This window comes from Pseudorasbora parva, chromosome 20 (genome assembly GCF_024679245.1).
Source record: "Pseudorasbora parva isolate DD20220531a chromosome 20, ASM2467924v1, whole genome shotgun sequence".
Lineage (NCBI taxonomy): Eukaryota > Metazoa > Chordata > Actinopteri > Cypriniformes > Gobionidae > Pseudorasbora > Pseudorasbora parva.
The window spans coordinates 17,785,534-17,808,338 of record NC_090191.1 but is presented as its reverse complement, the minus strand read 5'-3'; the positions used below and the strand labels follow the sequence as shown (position 1 = coordinate 17,808,338).

General features: G+C 38.2%; 1 protein-coding gene across 3 annotated transcripts in view; it reads left to right on the top strand.

Moving 5' to 3' along the window:
* Window positions 1–479: 479 nt before the first annotated feature.
* The window catches only part of tmem19 (transmembrane protein 19), a 37,445-nt gene continuing 15,119 nt past the window's right edge, over window positions 480–22,805 (top strand). Inside the window, exons 1-3 of one of the 3 annotated variants that reach the window (XM_067428118.1) lie at window positions 480–638; window positions 2,024–2,173; window positions 2,787–2,900. In XM_067428118.1, the coding sequence (XP_067284219.1) occupies window positions 2,044–2,173; window positions 2,787–2,900 (244 nt within the window). In that variant the 5' untranslated portion in view covers window positions 480–638; window positions 2,024–2,043. The remainder of the gene's footprint in view (window positions 639–2,023; window positions 2,174–2,786; window positions 2,901–22,805) is intronic. The other 2 variants (XM_067428120.1, XM_067428119.1) reach the window with 2 other exon arrangements.

Here is a 22,805-nt window from a genome sequence, read left to right as displayed (position 1 = left end):
ATGCAGAACCATTCTTGCAATGTCGAGCCCATTAAGATGTTGTGCGTTTAGAGTTTAGGAAATTTGTTAAAAGTATTGAAAAAAAATTGTCAAAGTGATTGTGAAAAACTGTAATGTCTTAAATGTCTTACTAAACACAATTACATTGAGATTGAGACAATATTGGTAAAAATGTTTAAAAACATGACAAATGGCATACTTTTTCTGTTGTGTGCTGTTGTTTAAGGACAAATAGTTCTTTACAAGTTCAAAGAGCTCAAAGGCACAAGAGTAATAAAGACATTGCTTTCTACAGTCAGTAGGTGGCTCTAGTGACGTTTGCGAAGCCGCATAAAAGCAACAGAAGAAGATCCCGCTTGATAGACAGCCTGCGATCCAATTACTGACATGGAGGCACCGCATTCTACCAATCAAGGTAAAGCCCTACTTTGCCGTCCGCCAATCACCGTGCGTCATCTGTGTGTACATTATCCGGATAGGTCAGACTTCAGTGTTTGTTGAGTTGACCGGAAAGCAGTCTACTAGTTTACATTTCACAGTTAATAGACCTGTGTTCGTTTACAAACTTCCAAACGTGGCTGTACTTCAGGAATCATGGAGCAAGTGGGGAACAAGTATTTGTGCCAGGATTATTTCAGGTGTTGTTTGTTGTAACAGTTAGTTAACGTTTTAGTAAGTTAAAGCATGATGAAACTTGTACACAACCTTACAAAAACTCAATAACCCTGATGCCTAATTTACCATAGTTGCCACAGATATGTTCGATACAGTACACTTATAATAAATTATATCATAATAATTATAATTCATTAGGATCCCATATTATATTATAAAATAATATGGCATCCCAACAGAGCTTTCAAAATAGCTTTGCTTTTACTATTTTGGATGATAGTGACAGTGATAGTTAATAAGTTGTATAATAATATTAATTGTAACATTTTGACCTAAACTGATTATTATTTTAAATATGAATATTTTTCTCTACAATTAATTTATACTGCCTCAGAGCGGCTGTACAGTAAAATATCATGATAGATTTTTGAAAAGCATGGTAGCCCTAGGACAGTGCTAGGTAGATTTATTTTTCAAAAATTCTAGTTGGTTACTGATTCCAAATTACTTAACAACATTACACATTGAAGGTAATATAATCAGACTACTTTTAGATTACGTTTGACAACTCATCTCTATCATTACATTTTATAGAATAATAATATATTCCGTTGTTATCCTTTGTTATCAACAACATAAAGTGGATTAAACATTACATTACATCAGGGCTTCACAGACTGGGGTTTGTGAAGGAACTGTAGGGGATTTGTGAGTTTCATAATAATTTGTTACATTTATATAGCACTTTTCTAGACACTCAAAGTGCTTTAAAATGATAAAACGATAAAACGATTTTATTTTAAAATAAAATAAAATAATAAAAATAATTATGTGTTTGAAAGACAAAAGTCTTCTGGAGATATAGTGATACATTGCTAAATGACTCACTATGTGAAAATTAAAATAATAATTATTGTGTTCTTCAGGAGTAGATTTTTTCAGTAAATTCTGTGTTCAAATGCTTTGTGGCCTCTCAATTTAACATGCAAGTATAGCCATCTGACTAGTGGCTGGTATGTGTGTACAATTTCGCAAAACTAGACGACGTTCTGAATGTATAAGTGATGTGTTTCTTTAGAAAGGAAAATTTTAAAGGTTTTTAAAATAGGGTTAGGCAGAAATAGGGAGAATCAACTATTTATGAATGATTTACTGTCATTGTGTGAATAATATGCAATCAATAAAAGTAACTGTAGTCTGATTACTAGTATTTGCAAATGTAATCTAATCTAATTACAAGTATTTCTTTTTTGGAATCTGATTACATAATCCATATGAAGTTAATTACCTCATGTAATTAGTTACTACCCAGCACTGCCCATGGATTTTAACAATCATTTTTAATCCTGAGAAAATAATAAGCAACGTTTGGTTGACATTTCACTCTTCTGTTTGATTTTCTCCATAGTTTTGCGCTCCTCATTGAACATGCAATTTGAGGATGGTATATTCATCAAAGATTACATCAGGATGATGGCGTATATGATCGTGTTGTGTTTCACACTGGCAATTTCATTATCGTTCTGGGTCCTGTCTATAACTGCCAGCACATATTATGGTGAGAGCTCATGTTTTCATGCTATGGAGTCACTTAATTATATTTGAATACATGAGAGCTGTGTGAAAACCAGCCTCATTCGCCAGTCTATCAGTGTTTGTGTACAAGGAGCCTCCTATGGTTTCAGACATCTTAGCCTCTAATGGATCCTAGCCTCTAAAATGAATTCAGTTTAATAGCCAAGGATATATTTCAATATTGCATACTTATTTTTCACTAGAAATGTGACTTGAATTGATAAAAATGGACATCCATCACAGAAAAATGTCTATTTATTATAAATTGTTGTGTGTTACTTTGCACATACAGGTACGCATTCAAAAACTGGACTATAAAAATTATAGAGTAAACTTTATTATGATAATTGACAACAAAGTATGACAACAGTATGACAAAGAAAAGACAGTGTTAAAACATAATGATTAGTGTGCGTTTCTACAAAGTGCAAAGTTAAGTTCAACATTTATTTTAAGCATTTGCAAATAAGTGGGATTTTGTTATTTTAATAATGGGATTTGGTATTTCCAGGCCTAGAAATGTTGCGATACATAATTTTGAGAGGTAATGTTAAAGGATTCTGACTTTTCATATGCAATTCAATGCTGTTTTGCAGGTACTCTGCAGCCAGTATCACCATGGCGGTGGCTGTTCTCAGTGCTGGTCCCTCTTTTCATCACATTTCGAGCATTTAAACGCAGGAGTCTTGATCATGGTGGTGCCATAGGAGGTGAGGAATATATGTTAAAGTTCAGATGGCTTATTGGGTTAAATTTAATGACACACTTGTTACAGATTGTAAAGAGATAGTCCTTCAGAATATGATCTAAAGCAGGTCAGCTTATACAGTTGCAAGATAAAGTAAGTGAACCGCTTGCAGAATCTGTGAAAATGGGAATAATTTTAACTAAATAAGAGAGATCATAAAAAACGTATGTTATTTTTTATTTAGTACTGTTCTGAATAAGATATTTTACATTAAACATATTTTGTTTACATATAGTCCACAATGCAAAAAAATTCCTCAATTTATAAAAATGACCTCGTCCAAAAGTTTATGAACCATTGATTCTCAATGCTGTGTCTCGTTCCCTGAATGATCCACTGCTGTTTTTTTGTTTTGTGATGGTTGTTCATGAGTCCCTTGTTTGTCCTGAGCAGTTAAACTGCCAGAAAAATGTTTTTATCTTCTGTTGCTTTTGAAGTGCAGTACTAAATTAACATTTAAAAAAAAAAAAATTACCTCAACATCCTGTTCAAAAGTTTTCATTCCTCGTCTCTTTATGCGTCATGTTTCCTTCTGGAGCATCAATGAATGTTTGAAGCTTTTTTTTAATAGTTGTGCTTGAGTCCCTCAATTGTCCTCAGTGTGAAAAGATGGATCTCAAATCATACAGTCACTGCTGGACAGGGTTCACATATACAAAAGATGCTGGAAAACTGAAAAGTTTGCAGGACCTGGAGGATTTTTCTGAAGAACATTGAGCAATTTAACTGCTCAGGACAAACAAGGGACTCATGAGCAGTGGATTATCCAGGTAACGAAACACAGTACTGAGAATCAGTGATTCAGAAGCTTTTGAACGGTTTATTTTTTGAATAAATTAAGCTATTTTTAAAAATATGTTTTATGTAAAATATTTATAAATGTTTTATGTAAAATATATTATTTAGGACAGCACTAAATAAAAAAATATAGCTGCAAGCAGCAATTGTCGGGGCCAAGCGCAAAGAAGAAGACAAGACATGCCAGCATGGCTGGAAGTGTCAAACCAACTGCAACAATGAGCCATTAAAGAATTATTAAGTTGATTTTAGGCAAAAAAGCAGTACAATTTTAAATACAGTCAATAATAATGGTTTAATGGTTTATCATTTTCGACCAATAGGTGGCACTGTTACTAAACTGATGTGGTTTAGTCAGATTGAGGAGACAATGACACATGCAAAGTTTGGTGTCAATATGTCAAAGCATTGCAGAGATACAGCCTCAAGAGTAATTTTTGCATCAGAGCTTAACTGCGTTGCTGTGGTATATGACAACTGTTTTGTCTATCAACACGAAATCCATAATTATTTGTTCACATGGTCTGAAGACGATACGATTTAATTTTGGTGAAAATTGGACAAACGGTCTAGGACGAGTTTGAAAAAGTAGGTTTTTAACCAATAACAAGATAGAGGGCAGAGAGGTTTGCCAAATATGGGAAAAATTGGTATCTATGTTCTCGGCATGAGCCATAGAATGATTATAACCAGTCTCATTGCAATAGGCTAATTTAATCAAAAGTTATTCGCATTTTTGTACACTTTATTACAACTTTTGACCATAAGGTGGCGTTGCCCAAAAACTTTTTGAGTACCTTCAGGACATAGAGCGGAAGACACATACTGAGTTTTGTAATTATACACTAATGCATTCGTAAAGTATAGCATATGCATTTTATACCCTAATACTGCATTGAAGTCAATGGGAATTTCATGTTTTGTTCTATTATAGCGCCACCAAGAGGCACAATCCCACCATTTTTTATATGTCCTCAGAGTGAGCCCATACATATGTGTGTCGAGTTTGGTGAAAATATCTCATTTTGTTTTGGAGTTATAAACAGTTGTATGAAAAAAAACACGTAAAAAATGACTGACACCTGACTTTGATTGGATTTTACTACCCCTTACTATCAATATTTTGACATTTGGCAATTAGTGTATAGCTATCGACCTATGTTTCCGAACTTCCGGTGCTGGTTTCGTCTCGATCGGAATGAAAATATAGAATGAACTACTATTAGATATTACATATTTTAAGAAGTAAAATGAGTTTTAAAAGGAAGGGACATTTAATGGGATTTGTATGTTTCATTTTATTGTTGTGGATTTAATTAGGGCCCGAGCACTGATGGTGGTCTACATGTCAATATTTAGTCAGTTATATTGTCACCTGTGGGCAAGAGTAAATTGTGATTAACTACTAATTAAGATTGAACCAAAACAACATCATATTTGGTCAGTCTAATAGTTAATAGACTTAATGATGTTAAATTTCAAAGATCTTGAGTTTTGTTGAACGTGTCCGTGGTATCCTGACAAAGTCTGATGTTTCGGCAAAATTTTAGTTATTCATAGTGCCACTAGCTGGTCAAGTCGCCTTTATTTATATAGCACTCTTAACAAGTCCAGTTTCAAAGCAGCTTCATAGTTTTAACAGGAAAATAATGCAACAGATTTTGTACAACTGCTTTGTTGAAAATGGTGATGTTATCCAGCTAATTTCAATTATCATGTAGTGTCAATGCGGGGAGATCAGTAATATAGTTGAAATTTAGGTGTCCCCAACTGAGCAAGCCAAGCCAAAGGCAACGGTGGCAAGGAACCAAAATTCCTTTAGGGCCAGGATGGAGATAAAAAAATCTTGGGAGAAACCAGGCTACGTCGGGGTGCCAGTTCTCCTCTGGCCGACGAACAAACAGTGTATGATTATTATTTTGCGTATAACAGTGTATGATTATTTTTTACCTTTTAAACTGGCAACATTACAGTTCAGAAGTCATATTAGATAAATAGATATTCGTAAGATCATTTGATAGATTGGAGTTGTCGTGCCGGAGACAGGTTTATAAGGATGTCTTTTCGAGTCTGCATTTACAGGGCAGAGTTTAATTGACACACTCTCTTCAGACATTTCAGGGATGCATTGGTCATGTCCTGGCACAGGTCCACCCTCTGATCAGAGTACAGCCCAGTAGCAGGATGTGTGGCAAATACAAATGATTGATATAGTCCTCCTATTTTTATATACTTAAATGCATATTGCCCACCGTGCTCTGTGTTCCTACAACCACAAGGTAGTGGTGGCACAGTTGCGAGGACCCTTTTATTCCTCTTGCAGCTTCAATGTAGTTTTGTATTTTTTACTTTTTGGGACCTCAGGAAGAGTAGTCACTGCCTAGGTATTGGCTAATGGGGATCCAAATAAACAAATAAACTTAGATCATAGATGGGAAAGAGCATTCATTGTTAAATTAACTAAGGAAAAATATAATATCATAGCTTTTTTAGGTGTCCTCAAAGGGGTCCATAAATAAATGTCAAATTTGTTGTAAATATCTAATTTTCTTTTAAAGTTATAGCAAAATATATTTGAGAGCATGGGCTGCATTGATTGGATTTTTTTTTCTTCCAAAATTTTGGCTTTGTTTTGGTCATTATTGTTTAGCTATTGACCTATGTAAGTATTCAGAATTTCCTATTGTGGTTTTGTTTTAATTGGACTAACTGTTTCCTACATTCGCAAAGGTTTTTTAGGTGCTAAAGTACACCTTTTTACAAACCATAAGGTGAAACCAGGAATGTTTGGTATTATTGGACTCGGCAAGGATTCAGGAGTCTAATGAGGTGAATACTGTGAAAAACATTGGCTTGAAAATTCTCAGGCTCCTTCAGGGCATTGCGCCAATGAAGTATGCTTTGTTTGTGATACGCCATTGTCCTCATAGACTATCATGGCACCAAGGATAAAGACAATGAATGCCCATTTTCATCTGACTAATGTTTGGGTGCGTATATTGCCAGTTTCATGAGTTTTTCCCCTGTTATAGCGCCACCAAGTGATCAATCGTTGCGATTTTTTTCATGTGATCTCAGACTGATCTCACTCACACGTGACCTTAATTTGGTGGAAATATCTCGTTCTGTTCACAAGTTATAGCCATTTTATTAAATAAGGTCCCAGTCACATCAAACATTTTGGCTCCCCTTAGCAACCATAAATCAAAATGTTTTTTTTTTGATAATTATTGATAGTCTCTCTCCAGAGAACATTTCTGCAGTGGTTTGGTTCCGATCAGTCAAATAAGCTGGGAGTAATTTGCAAAAGTAGGTTTTACAAAAAACCTAAAATATCTCGAAATTGGCGCCTGAAGGGCGAGCAAATCCGAGATATGCATTTTGTCCGCCTCGAGCCAAGGATTCCAGCAATATAAGACACTCGAGGCTAAGCCTTACGGTTGAGGAGTTATGAGCCGTTTCGTACTTTTGGCCGCCGTTTCGTACTTTTGATCGCTGTAGCGCCCCCGTCGGGCCGATCGGGGCGGGCTTCGGTGACGTCTGCAGTGGTTGTGAGTACTACCAGCCCTGAAAGTTTCAAGTCTCTACGACTTACGGTTTGGTCTGCCCGAGCAGTTTTAGCTGGAAAATGATGCATCATGGGGAAATGAACAGTTCCAATAGGGTTTCAGCCTGACGCCTGACTTTGATTGGATTTTACTACCCCTTACTATCAAAATTTTGAGATTTGGCCTCACGACTGTGCCTAGCGACCTATGTTTCCGAACTTCTGACGCTGGTTTCGTCTCGATCGGACCAGTGGTTTCGAAGATATCGGCTAATTTTCTTAAAGCGCTAAATTACAACGGTGCACAAACCATACGCCGAAACCTGGCAAGTGTGGTATCGTTGGACTCGGCAACGATTCAGGAGTCTAAGGAGATGAGTCCCGTGAAAATAAGTCAACCCCACCCAAAGTTATAAGCACTTTTAAAAAAAAATCTAAACTAGGTGGCGCTGTTTCGAAACTTCTCAGGCTACTTCAGGGCATCGTGGTGATGACCCATGCCGAGTTTCGTAACAATCCGTTCATGCGTTCATAAAATACAGCATTTTGGCACATAATTCAAGATGGCCGACAGCCAAAATGGCCGACATGGTAAAATTGGACATCAGTCGACTCGGCATGACGTCTCGAATCTGACGAGACCACTTTTGTGATTTTTGGGCAAACGGTTCAGCAAAAAAAAGCAAAAATAGCCATTTTTCCTATCTCCGGGCCAGTAGGTGGCGCTGCGCCGAAACGCAGCAGGTTGCCTCAAGACATGCTTGTGCCGACATGTACCAAGTTTGGTCTGAATACGATAAAGCGTTGCGGAGATACAGCCATACGTCTGTTTTCGCAAGCGCTACGTAAAATTTGTTTGCGCGTTTAGCGGAAAAGATTTGACGAATCAACTTGAATTCCATAACTTTTTGTCGACACTGGCTGAAGATGATCTGGTTCAATTTTCGTGCAAATCGGACGAACAGTCTAGGACGAGTTCGCAAAAGTAGGATTTTGGGGAAATTCAAAATGGCGGGAAACATATAATGTCGGAAATGACGTCATAGGGTGCTTTCGGATTGGCAGGAGCTCAGAAATCTGAGGAAACAAGAATTTTGTTTCTAGCCCTTAAGGATCAAAAGTTATTAGCATAAACATGAGTGCAACTTTGGACAGGTGGTGGCGCTAGAGGGATTGAGTTGGAGACACCAAAATTGGTGTATTTAATGTTGGGACTGCCCTCTATCAGAATGTCAAATCGTTACAACTTTCCCGCAAACGGTTCTATGGGCTGCCATAGACCTCCATGGCGGAAGAAGAAAGTGCGACAACGGTTTCAATAGGTGCCTCCGCACCTTCGGTGCTTGGCCCCTAATAAAAAGGCAATAAAAAGGGTATAAAAAGGCCTATAAAAAATAGACCATAGGGTTTGAGCACTTGAGTTTTGAGCTGCTGGTTGCTAAAACTTTATCAAGCCTGGTGACATGTGCATCGCAGAGGTCAAAGGTCAATTTTTGCATTTTCAGCTCATTTATCATGAAAATGGGGTGTTTTTATTTTATTTATTTTTTTACCTTTTAAACTGGTATGCCTCTACTGATGGCCCGATCTCCGCCAAAGTTTGCACGCGTCTTTACAATAATGCGGCGCACATGCTCAGCCGATTTGGTGAAGTTCTGCGCAAAGCAGGCAATTTTTAGTCATTTAAATGTCATTTTGCATAGGGTAATATAGGGCATTTTTTTTTCACCAGTTTAACAGTTGGAGGGCCCGATCTCCGCCAAAGTTTGCACGCGTCTTTACAATAATGCGGCGCACATGCCCAGCCGATTTGGTGAAGTTCTGCGCAGAGCAGGCAATTTTTAGTCATTTAAATGTCAATTTGCATAGGATAATAATAGGGCATTTGTTTTCACCAATTTAACAGTTAAAGCGCCCCGGCGGCCATAAAAGTCTACAAGCCTCTTTAGGGTCACGTGACGCATGCGCACGCGTGATTTCGTAAAGCTGTATGCCAATCAGGCAGGAAGAGGGCCGCTTTCAGGCCTTTAATGGGATTTTCCATAGAAATACATCATTTTGACCCCTTTTTAACCATTATAGCGCCACCAAGTGGCCGGTCCCCACGTCCTTTTTCACTTGGCCACAAAATGAGCTCTTACATAGGCGTGCTGAGTTTGGTGAAAATACCTCATTCCGTTCACGAGTTTTAGCCAATTTAGTAAAAGGGGCTACTCCCCCTTCCAACGTTTTGGCTGCCTTAAGGGTCCAGGAACCCAAATTTCCGATTGTTTTAAAATAACTTTTGACAATTAGACTCCAGAGAATCTTGCTGCGCTGGTTTGGTTCCGGTTGGGCCAAAAACCTAGGACTAGTTGGCGAAAGTAGGTTTTGCAAAAAACCCGAAATACCCGAATTTTTTCCCACTATTCCGAGCCAATCCGGGGCCTGCATTTTGTCCGTCTCGAGCCAAGGATTCCAGCAATATAAGACACTCGAGGCTAAGCCTTACGGTTGAGGAGTTATGAGCCGTTTCGTACTTTTGGCCGCCGTTTCGTACTTTTGATCGCTGTAGCGCCCCCGTCGGGCCGATCGGGGCGGGCTTCGGTGACGTCTGCAGTGGTTGTGAGTACTACCAGCCCTGAAAGTTTCAAGTCTCTACGACTTACGGTTTGGTCTGCCCAAGCAGTTTTAGCTGGAAAATGATGCATCATGGGGAAATGAACAGTTCCAATAGGGTTTCAGCCTGACGCCTGACTTTGATTGGATTTTACTACCCCTTACTATCAAAATTTTGAGATTTGGCCTCACGACTGTGCCTAGCGACCTATGTTTTCGAACTTCTGACGCTGGTTTCGTCTCGATCGGACCAGTGGTTTCGAAGATATCGGCTAATTTTCTTAAAGCGCTAAATTACAACGGTGCACAAACCATACGCCGAAACCTGGCAAGTGTGGTATCGTTGGACTCGGCAACGATTCAGGAGTCTAAGGAGATGAGTCCCGTGAAAATAAGTCAACCCCACCCAAAGTTATAAGCACTTTTAAAAAAAAATCTAAACTAGGTGGCGCTGTTTCGAAACTTCTCAGGCTACTTCAGGGCATCGTGGTGATGACCCATGCCGAGTTTCGTAACAATCCGTTCATGCGTTCATAAAATACAGCATTTTGGCACATAATTCAAGATGGCCGACAGCCAAAATGGCCGACATGGTAAAATTGGACATCAGTCGACTCGGCATGACGTCTCGAATCTGACGAGACCACTTTTGTGATTTTTGGGCAAACGGTTCAGCAAAAAAAAGCAAAAATAGCCATTTTTCCTATCTCCGGGCCAGTAGGTGGCGCTGCGCCGAAACGCAGCAGGTTGCCTCAAGACATGCTTGTGCCGACATGTACCAAGTTTGGTCTGAATACGATAAAGCGTTGCGGAGATACAGCCATACGTCTGTTTTCGCAAGCGCTACGTAAAATTTGTTTGCGCGTTTAGCGGAAAAGATTTGACGAATCAACTTGAATTCCATAACTTTTTGTCGACACTGGCTGAAGATGATCTGGTTCAATTTTCGTGCAAATCGGACGAACAGTCTAGGACGAGTTCGCAAAAGTAGGATTTTGGGGAAATTCAAAATGGCGGGAAACATATAATGTCGGAAATGACGTCATAGGGTGCTTTCGGATTGGCAGGAGCTCAGAAATCTGAGGAAACAAGAATTTTGTTTCTAGCCCTTAAGGATCAAAAGTTATTAGCATAAACATGAGTGCAACTTTGGACAGGTGGTGGCGCTAGAGGGATTGAGTTGGAGACACCAAAATTGGTGTATTTAATGTTGGGACTGCCCTCTATCAGAATGTCAAATCGTTACAACTTTCCCGCAAACGGTTCTATGGGCTGCCATAGACCTCCATGGCGGAAGAAGAAAGTGCGACAACGGTTTCAATAGGTGCCTCCGCACCTTCGGTGCTTGGCCCCTAATAAAAAGGCAATAAAAAGGGTATAAAAAGGCCTATAAAAAATAGACCATAGGGTTTGAGCACTTGAGTTTTGAGCTGCTGGTTGCTAAAACTTTATCAAGCCTGGTGACATGTGCATCGCAGAGGTCAAAGGTCAATTTTTGCATTTTCAGCTCATTTATCATGAAAATGGGGTGTTTTTATTTTATTTATTTTTTTACCTTTTAAACTGGTATGCCTCTACTGATGGCCCGATCTCCGCCAAAGTTTGCACGCGTCTTTACAATAATGCGGCGCACATGCTCAGCCGATTTGGTGAAGTTCTGCGCAAAGCAGGCAATTTTTAGTCATTTAAATGTCATTTTGCATAGGGTAATATAGGGCATTTTTTTTTCACCAGTTTAACAGTTGGAGGGCCCGATCTCCGCCAAAGTTTGCACGCGTCTTTACAATAATGCGGCGCACATGCCCAGCCGATTTGGTGAAGTTCTGCGCAGAGCAGGCAATTTTTAGTCATTTAAATGTCAATTTGCATAGGATAATAATAGGGCATTTGTTTTCACCAATTTAACAGTTAAAGCGCCCCGGCGGCCATAAAAGTCTACAAGCCTCTTTAGGGTCACGTGACGCATGCGCACGCGTGATTTCGTAAAGCTGTATGCCAATCAGGCAGGAAGAGGGCCGCTTTCAGGCCTTTAATGGGATTTTCCATAGAAATACATCATTTTGACCCCTTTTTAACCATTATAGCGCCACCAAGTGGCCGGTCCCCACGTCCTTTTTCACTTGGCCACAAAATGAGCTCTTACATAGGCGTGCTGAGTTTGGTGAAAATACCTCATTCCGTTCACGAGTTTTAGCCAATTTAGTAAAAGGGGCTACTCCCCCTTCCAACGTTTTGGCTGCCTTAAGGGTCCAGGAACCCAAATTTCCGATTGTTTTAAAATAACTTTTGACAATTAGACTCCAGAGAATCTTGCTGCGCTGGTTTGGTTCCGGTTGGGCCAAAAACCTAGGACTAGTTGGCGAAAGTAGGTTTTGCAAAAAACCCGAAATACCCGAATTTTTTCCCACTATTCCGAGCCAATCCGGGGCCTGCATTTTGTCCGTCTCGAGCCAAGGATTCCAGCAATATAAGACACTCGAGGCTAAGCCTTACGGTTGAGGAGTTATGAGCCGTTTCGTACTTTTGGCCGCCGTTTCGTACTTTTGATCGCTGTAGCGCCCCCGTCGGGCCGATCGGGGCGGGCTTCGGTGACGTCTGCAGTGGTTGTGAGTACTACCAGCCCTGAAAGTTTCAAGTCTCTACGACTTACGGTTTGGTCTGCCCAAGCAGTTTTAGCTGGAAAATGATGCATCATGGGGAAATGAACAGTTCCAATAGGGTTTCAGCCTGACGCCTGACTTTGATTGGATTTTACTACCCCTTACTATCAAAATTTTGAGATTTGGCCTCACGACTGTGCCTAGCGACCTATGTTTTCGAACTTCTGACGCTGGTTTCGTCTCGATCGGACCAGTGGTTTCGAAGATATCGGCTAATTTTCTTAAAGCGCTAAATTACAACGGTGCACAAACCATACGCCGAAACCTGGCAAGTGTGGTATCGTTGGACTCGGCAACGATTCAGGAGTCTAAGGAGATGAGTCCCGTGAAAATAAGTCAACCCCACCCAAAGTTATAAGCACTTTTAAAAAAAAATCTAAACTAGGTGGCGCTGTTTCGAAACTTCTCAGGCTACTTCAGGGCATCGTGGTGATGACCCATGCCGAGTTTCGTAACAATCCGTTCATGCGTTCATAAAATACAGCATTTTGGCACATAATTCAAGATGGCCGACAGCCAAAATGGCCGACATGGTAAAATTGGACATCAGTCGACTCGGCATGACGTCTCGAATCTGACGAGACCACTTTTGTGATTTTTGGGCAAACGGTTCAGCAAAAAAAAGCAAAAATAGCCATTTTTCCTATCTCCGGGCCAGTAGGTGGCGCTGCGCCGAAACGCAGCAGGTTGCCTCAAGACATGCTTGTGCCGACATGTACCAAGTTTGGTCTGAATACGATAAAGCGTTGCGGAGATACAGCCATACGTCTGTTTTCGCAAGCGCTACGTAAAATTTGTTTGCGCGTTTAGCGGAAAAGATTTGACGAATCAACTTGAATTCCATAACTTTTTGTCGACACTGGCTGAAGATGATCTGGTTCAATTTTCGTGCAAATCGGACGAACAGTCTAGGACGAGTTCGCAAAAGTAGGATTTTGGGGAAATTCAAAATGGCGGGAAACATATAATGTCGGAAATGACGTCATAGGGTGCTTTCGGATTGGCAGGAGCTCAGAAATCTGAGGAAACAAGAATTTTGTTTCTAGCCCTTAAGGATCAAAAGTTATTAGCATAAACATGAGTGCAACTTTGGACAGGTGGTGGCGCTAGAGGGATTGAGTTGGAGACACCAAAATTGGTGTATTTAATGTTGGGACTGCCCTCTATCAGAATGTCAAATCGTTACAACTTTCCCGCAAACGGTTCTATGGGCTGCCATAGACCTCCATGGCGGAAGAAGAAAGTGCGACAACGGTTTCAATAGGTGCCTCCGCACCTTCGGTGCTTGGCCCCTAATAACGCATTTCGTATGATCTCTTTCATTTTGTTAAAATTATTCACCTTTTCACAGATTCTGCAAGTGGTTCACATATTTTTTCTTGCAACTGTACAAATCCTAAAATAGACATGCTTGAAATCTCACATAAAGTATGTACAAAAAGAGCACAAAAAAACCCACCTAAACTCTAAACTAACCCATCCTATTGAAACACACACAGAGATATAGTATGAATTAAACACCCTTAACAAAACCATTCTAGGTAAAAAAATTTTTTTTAAACCAAATTAAACCCTAGAAAGTGAATATAAGCAAAATGACAATTATACAATCCATCTTCAGCTGGATACCTCAGGAGGATACCTGTGTAAAGTTTTAGATGCACTGATCTTGGAAAATCAAATCCTTCAAAATCAAATCAAGCTTGCGTAAGAAACCATCTTAGAGAACAATTTCATCAAGAATTATCAACTGTTGAAAATACAGCAATGCTGAATAAGATCAGATCGTCTGAACAGAACTAATTCAACATCAGGACCCTTAAGCATGTGAATACCACAAGAATATGCTAGAAGGAGTTCCTTATGAGCTCTTGCTTCGATCACATAAAGGGAATAATGAAGAGTAAGTTTTGTAAGTTTTTCAAATTGTTAAAATAGTATAATCTTTGTATCATTAACTGTTTAAATTGTAGCCTGACACCTAAATATGAATTAGTTTTACTCCCTCTTCCCAACTGTATTTTGAGATTTTGACTCTGTGGTTATCCTCCCAAGCAGGGCCAAAGCAGCTTTTTAACTGAACATTTAAAAGACAATTTCCAGTATTATATATTGGAATATATGGTCTTCCAAAAGATCTGGTTCTTTTGGAAGAGAAGATAGATAGTTTGGACTTAAGATGTATTTTCTATTTTATTTGGACAGCAAAGGTGTATTTTATACTATTATACATTTTTGTAGTGGTTATCAAAAATATATGGAATTATGCAAATATATAAACCATACTATGGATTTAAAGGGAAGTGCTGTGAGACATCTGAAAACATAAAACTTAACCCGCTTGAAACATAATTATTTGGCATAACCACATTCATTGTGCAGTTTCCAAACACATGTTCTAAATATAGAAATGCCATGAAATCATAATTTCTTTGTGCCAGCAGTATATGAAATGAGAAATTAATTTGAAGCCAAGCTAGGTGCCTGTATTCATGCAAAATACAAGGCTTGAACATGCATTGCAAAGTGGTTTCCTGTTATTTGGTATTCATGCATACTATTGTAATTATGGGTCCAAGGCAAGCACCAAAGGTGCTGGAACCCTGCTGTATTTGAACTGTTTTGCCAATTATTCTTTTTCAGCCCTAAAAATGGCTACCAGCAGCCAATCAAATTTCACCCAATAATAACTGAATGGGCTACCATTGCAAAAATGGAAATATTTGCACATTGTGTAAATGAGTGTGAGTACCAATTTCTTTAACCATCCAGAAGGTGGCATCATGATAAGCAACTTTAAAATTCTTAAATTCTTGCCCAGAATTTACTGGGGCAGCATGAGCATATTTGTACCTTATTTATCCTTAAAAGGCTCATAGTAGTACTTTAAGGCAATTGAGAATGACTCCCAAATTCCAATTCAATTCTTGAATTTGAATTGATGTCAAAAACAGGATATAGAATTACAATTCGAATTTGAATTAAAGGAAGCAGAATTGAAATTCAAGAAAAATTCAAAGAAATTCATATACATGTCCATCTTGCCATAGCAGCTTCTTCTGCACCTGTTGAGAGAATCTTTAGTGTTGCAGGAAAAATCTTCAGACCAGAACGGTGCAGACTCAATGATAAAACATTTGAAGAGCTATTGAGGATGCAACAGTTTTGCTCAGTGAATTTTGCCATTGGAATTAATGATAACTGCATTTACAACAACTTTGTGATAACTGCATTTACAACAACCTTGTGTTATTTGATTACTTTGAAATGAAAATAACATTGGAACAAAACTAATTAAACAACATTTAGGGGGTAATTTATTTAAATGTATTATTATCTACGTATATTTTAAAACTATGTATGCAGGGTTGAGGAGTGAAACTGTAAAAAAAAATCAGAACATGGATCTTGTAATTTTCACCAAAAAAATTAAGGTGATCATTAAAAATAGTGTGTATATTATTATTATTATTATTATTATTATTATTATTATTATTATTATTATTATTATTATTATTATAATAAGGAACTGTAAGCAATGTTGAGGCTTGAATTTAGGAACTGATTAAGCTGATAAAATTAAAGGTGCCCTAGAATGATTTGAAACAATATGTTAAATTGTTCTCTGATATCTACATAGAGGGTATGTGGCTTATTTAAGGAGATACCCCTCGCTGCAGACTGTAGCGCGCTGACGTCATGTATATTACGTAGCGCATATCTTTAAAACGCATGCGCCATAACATGGTGACAGCGCATGTGTGTATTTGAGTTATGCGGTGATGTCACGTGTTTTGATGTCTTGTTTGATGTCCCATGTCTTTAAAATGCATAAGAAAACTTGACATAATAGGTTAATAAAATGTTAAGAACGCTAAAGTAATAATGAAAACAGCAAAACTGAGTACTCATATCCTTGGTTTTGACCATGCCATCTGAGGTAAAACAATATAATTATAAGGAATTACAGAGAATACTCTGTAATGGCCGTGTACCTAGTATTTTATTTAAACTAAGTGTAGCTTAGATTACAAATCTTTATAGTCAAGGCAGGTGGAAATTCATCTTCAGCCTCACAAAAATTATTCATTTGAATTCCCAATTCAATACAGCAAACACACTAACAAACTTGCAAGAATTACATGCCCCATGCACTACAAACGTATAAACTAATTACGCTAAGACCATAAATAAAAAAAGTAATATCACTAAATAAATAAATAACCCCCTTAGTAACATACTGTACATAGATCATTAATTTGATAAAATAATGGCAGATAGTATAAATGTGTTATTTTGGTTCTTCTTTATCTTAGTGTATTATATTTTTTTGGACAGTTTCTGTTGCTTTGACAATACGGCATGTAACAACATTTATGTTAAAAAAGTAGTTTGATGTTAAACTGACTACATATAGTACATTTTCAGTGTCTATATCCTTCATTATGCATTTGTTTCAAAACATGTTCTGTAAAATAATGCATTGATAATTTCTCATCCAAACAGCTATTTAAACTGCTGGAGTGCGCTTCTCAATCCCCACACTATTAACAGTAGGCCTACTCGTAATTTAGGTCCATATTTTGTTTTTGTGGGTGCCTTTAATCTACTTTTTAAACTCCCAAATAAAACAATTTAGTTTTTTTCCACTTCCCTGGTGATCGGCTCGATAGGTGCGTATCAATCATCTCACTAGTTCAGTAGTCAGGGCACTGATCAGGGAGTCAGCCCGTTGACTTATCTTAATCCGTGCCCTGACTACTGAACTAGTAAAATGATTGAGACGCGCCTGATCTCCACAGAGAAGTTTAGCTTCTTGTGTGTCCATGGCGTAAAATGAGGGCGTAGGGGAGGCGGAGACTTGAATATATAGGGGCGTGTTATTCTAATGACGATCATTTTCAGCCGTGGCATTTATCAAGGGCAAGTATTGCGTACACCTGGATTGCAGAGGTGTGCACAGCTTCATAAATTAGGCGGTGAGAGGAGTGTAAGCATAATCTTACGCCAAAATATACGCCCGTTTCTAAGCAAGATTGATAAATGAGGGCCAATGAGTAGGGCACCCAAAACTCTTGTTTGTGTTTTGTGGAAAATGCACACCAGTTCTAGACACCTAATTTAGATAAAATATAGAACAAACAATATTGAATCATTTTGAAGAAAGGAATTAACATGGTACAGGGTCATACCATGACAGACAGACACTACAGACAGACACATTACAGACTGGTATGACAGGCAGACAGACAGACACTACAGACAGACACATTACAGACTGGAATGACAGGCAGACAGACAGACATTGCAGACACATTACAGACTGGCATGACATGCAGGCAGGCAGACAGACACTACAGACAGACACATTACAGACTGGCATGACAGGCAGACAGATAGACACTACAGACAGACACATTACAGACTGGTATGACAGGCAGACAGACAGACACTACAGACAGGCACATTACAGACTGGTATGACAGGCAGACAGACAGACACTACAGACAGACACATTACAGACTGGTATGACAGGCAGACAGACAGACATTGCAGACACATTACAGACTGGCATGACATGCAGGCAGACAGACAGACACATTACAGACTGGCATCACAGGCAGACAGGCAGACACTACAGACAGACACATTACAGACTGGTATGACAGGCAGACAGACAGACACTACAGACAGACACATTACAAACTGGTATGACATGCAGACAGACAGACACTATAGACACATTACATACTGGCATGACAGGCAGACAGACAGACACTACAGACAGACATATTACAGACTGACATGGCAGGCAGACAGACAGACATTACAGACACATTACAGACTGGCATGACATGCAGACATGCAGACATTACAGACACATTACATACTGGCATGACAGGCAGACAGACAGACATTACAGAAAGACATTACAGACTGGCATGACATGCAGTCAGACAGACAGACAGACATTACAGACAGACAGACAGACAGTCTGAAAATATACAAAAAATATAATTTATTTTACCTTAAAATAAATACATCTCAATTGGAGATTTATAAAATGCAGCTTACTTGTTTATTGGTGTTTTCAGATCATCTGCGCGCAAGAAAGAGCTCGCATCCTTGTGGTTGCCAGATTTCAGTAATTAAATCCCCCAAACGTATGCATCCGGTGTTTTACTTAAACATGTCCAATCTGGCAACCATATGCACGCGAGCTCTCTCTTGCGTGCCGGTGAACTGAAAACACCAATAAACAAGTAAGCTGCATTTTATCAATCTCCATTTGAGATATTCTGCTTAAAGTGTGTCATTCAGGCTACATTTTAGACTTGTCTTTTTTCGTCAACGATATTGCATGTTTATATAACGTTAGTCACAATATAGGCTAACGTTACTCAGTGACTGTGATGTAGCCTAATCTGAAATACAAACAGGCAAAAACATCATAGGAAACACCATACTTCAGTTCTCAAAAATATAAATATATAACTTATATTTTTACAAAATGAATAGCCTTGTCAAATGACTATCGTTTTAACTTATATGATGGAAAAGGTGACGTTTGCTAGAAGGATCGAGTGAACGATCTAAGCAAAGTATCTACGGTTGTATTTTGTAATACAAAATAATATTACCCTTCGTCATTAGACACACTATTTAGTTTTGTATGGAAGCCCATTTCCGCCACTAAATTAAAAAAATAAAATAATAATTGCGACTTTTTATCTCACAATTGCGAGTTATAAAGTCAGAATTCTGAGATATAAAGTCGCAATTGCGTGATATAAAGTCAGAATTCTGAGATATAAAGTCGCAATTGCGTGATATAAAGTCAGAATTCTGAGTTATAAAGTCGCATTTGCGTGATATAAAGTCAGAATTCTGAGATATAAAGTCGCAATTGCGTGATATAAAGTCAGAATTCTGAGTTATAAAGTCGCATTTGCGTGATATAAAGTCAGAATTCTGAGATATAAAGTCGCAATTGCGAGTTATAAAGTCATTGATCTGCTGCGTCCCGACACGAGTTGTGTCGTGAACACATTATAATAAGTATTTTTACTGTAGTTTTAGCTGATAATGATGGAATTATTGTCTTATTACCTGAGTGGCATTAATATCTCTGAGCAAACGCGCTCTTGAGGGGATTTTAAATGCAAGCTTTGGCACTGAAACAGAACGGATGTGAGGTGATAACGTTCATATTCTGATGTTTTATTATGGAAATATAATCCCCAGAACATCACCACCCTCAGAATGTGCTGTAATTCACGATTTCCTTAGAGAACGAGTGTGTTCAGTAATGACACGTCCAGTTGGGCCTATGACATGTCGCTATACATACAGTCACCTGAGCGTGGCGCTGCTGGGATCATATTTCATAAATAACGAATCATTAATAGCATATTTCATTAATAACGCATCAGAATATGCTGTAATGCAGGATTTTGTTTGAGAATGAATTTTATTGACCTCCATATGCTCGGTTTTGATCATATTTGAAATAATAAATTAATTGTAAAAGGCTCTGTTACCACTTCAGTTCAAACCTCAATGTCAAACACACACACGCACACACACACACACACACACACACACACACACACACACACACACACACACACACACACACACACACACACACACACACACACACACACACACACACACACACACACACACACACACACACACACACACACACACACGTGCGGTTGAATGGTGTTGAACCTGACAGAGAAACAGTGAGTTCTGCTGCCGAACAGTTGCAACAGAAATATGAGGTTGAGATGGAGCAGTTTTCATTAAAAGCCTACTCCTGTAAATAATAATCTTATATGTTTTAATAAAAGGCCCACGTGACAAATTCAACCAGAGTACCCCTTTGTATTTATTTTCTATTCTCAAAATCCTGCATTACAGCATATGATGCGTTATTAATGAAATATGATCCCAGAATAGCGCCACTCTCAGGTGACTGTATGTAGCCTACCGACAGAGCACTGACGTGTTGTGATCGGGCAGCAGTTTTCATTAAACGTTAAAAAGATAAAATGATACTGTTTCAATAAATGGCGCATGTGACACCAGAATCAGAAAGAATCAATATAGGAGCTTTATTGCCATTTTTGCACACACAAGAAATCTGTCTTAGTGACAGAAGTTTCCAGTATACCCCAGTAGCTATACACAATAGAGAATAAAAATAAATTAATGAGTGATCATTCACGTATGCATAATACACACAAATAGACAAATTTGTATGTACATGTGTGCTATGGAACAGAATAGGCTATAATATAGAATTAACAGTCAGGGAATGGAGTAAGAGGTTCTTGTCAAATAAATATAGTAAAGTGCCAGTGTACATATTTATCATTTGAGGCATTTAACATGTCTTACATATTTAAAGCACATAGAAATATGACATTATATAATGTTTACAGCTGAGATTTAATGATATGCGATTATATTACTTTATTAGAATTTGTAACAGATTAGCCAAAGATCGATTAATTTATTATTTCAAATATGATCAAAACCGAGCACATATGGAGGTCAATACAATTAATTCTCAAACGAAATCCTGCATTACAGAATATTCTGATGCGTTATTAATGAAATATGCTATTAATGATTCGTTATTTATGAAATATAATCCCAGCAGCGCCACGCTCAGGTGACTGTATGTATAGCGACATGTCATAGGCCCAACTGGACGTGTCATTACTGAACACACTCGTTCTCTAAGGAAATCGTGAATTACAGCACATTCTGAGGGTGGTGATGTTCTGGGGATTATATTTCCATAATAACACATCAGAATATGAACGTTATCACCTCACATCCGTTCTGTTTCAGTGCCAAAGCTTGCATTTAAAATCCCCTCAAGAGCGCGTTTGCTCAGAGATATTAATGCCACTCAGGTAATAAGACAATAATTCCATCATTATCAGCTAAAACTACAGTTAAAATACTTATTATAATGTGTTCACGACACAACTCGTGTCGGGACACGGCAGATCAATGACTTTATAACTCGCAATTGCGACTTTATATCTCAGAATTCTGACTTTATAACTTGCAATTGCGACTTTATATCTCAGAATTCTGACTTTATATCACGCAATTGTGACTTTATAACTCAGAATTCTGACTTTATAACTCGCAATTGCGACTTTATATCTCAGAATTCTGACTTTATAACTCGCAATTGCGACTTTAAATCTCAGAATTCTGACTTCTTAACTCGCAATTGCGACTTTATATCTCAGAATTCTGACTTTATATCACACAATTGCGACTTTATATCTCAGAATTCTGACTTTATATCACGCAATTGCGACTTTATATCTCAGAATTCTGACTTTACTAGAAAAAAAGTCAGAATTTTGACTTTACAACTCGCAATTGTGAGAAAAAAAGTCAGAATTGTGAGATAAAAAGTCGCAATTATTATTATTTTTTTAAAATTTAGTGGCGGAAACGGGCTTCCATACTTTTGTATGGTACTTGGTGTTTCCTATTGTTACTGTAAGCATCTTGCGTTATCTAGACAATGCTGTCTCTCTAAGAAACTTTCAATTTTTAATCAATAAATTGTTTAAACAGTCAATAAGTGGATACATCGCTACTTACTGCTTGCAGCAATACAGTTGTAATTGCCACTTTCTTCAGTTTAAGACGCTGAACGAAGCTTGCTTGAAATGGGCCGAACAAACGAACAATCTTGAATTAAATTGTTGTGGTATCGGATTATAAACATCAATCATGACTGTTGACATTTTTTATCTGTGGGAAGGGTAGAAAAGTGTCCTGCACAGCCTGGAACTTGAAGTCTGTCTATGCGAGCAGCTTGTTTTGATGATTCGTTCCTGATGATTTCCGCCTGACAATGCACATGTTTGGACAGATGCAAATGTTGGGTGGCGTGCATATAAATTATCCCCAATGCTTGCATCACTGTTGGGTTTATGTTGAGAAGCACTTTTTTTGCGTTGTTATTATCTTATTATTTCACCATGGCAAGGTTAATTCAATTTTTCATTCTAGGGCACCTTTAAGGAAAATAAGGTTACTTGATTATTTTAAGAAAATTAGCTCAAAGTTGTGCAGTTTTATTTAGAGACTCCATTGTTATTTTCCAGCATGCTTTGCATATGGCTGGAAATGGAGATTAATATTGAAATTAAGTGTTGTTTAATGTGTTTTTGAGTGAAGGGAAACATCTGTTAATGTATAATGTTCATTTATGTGA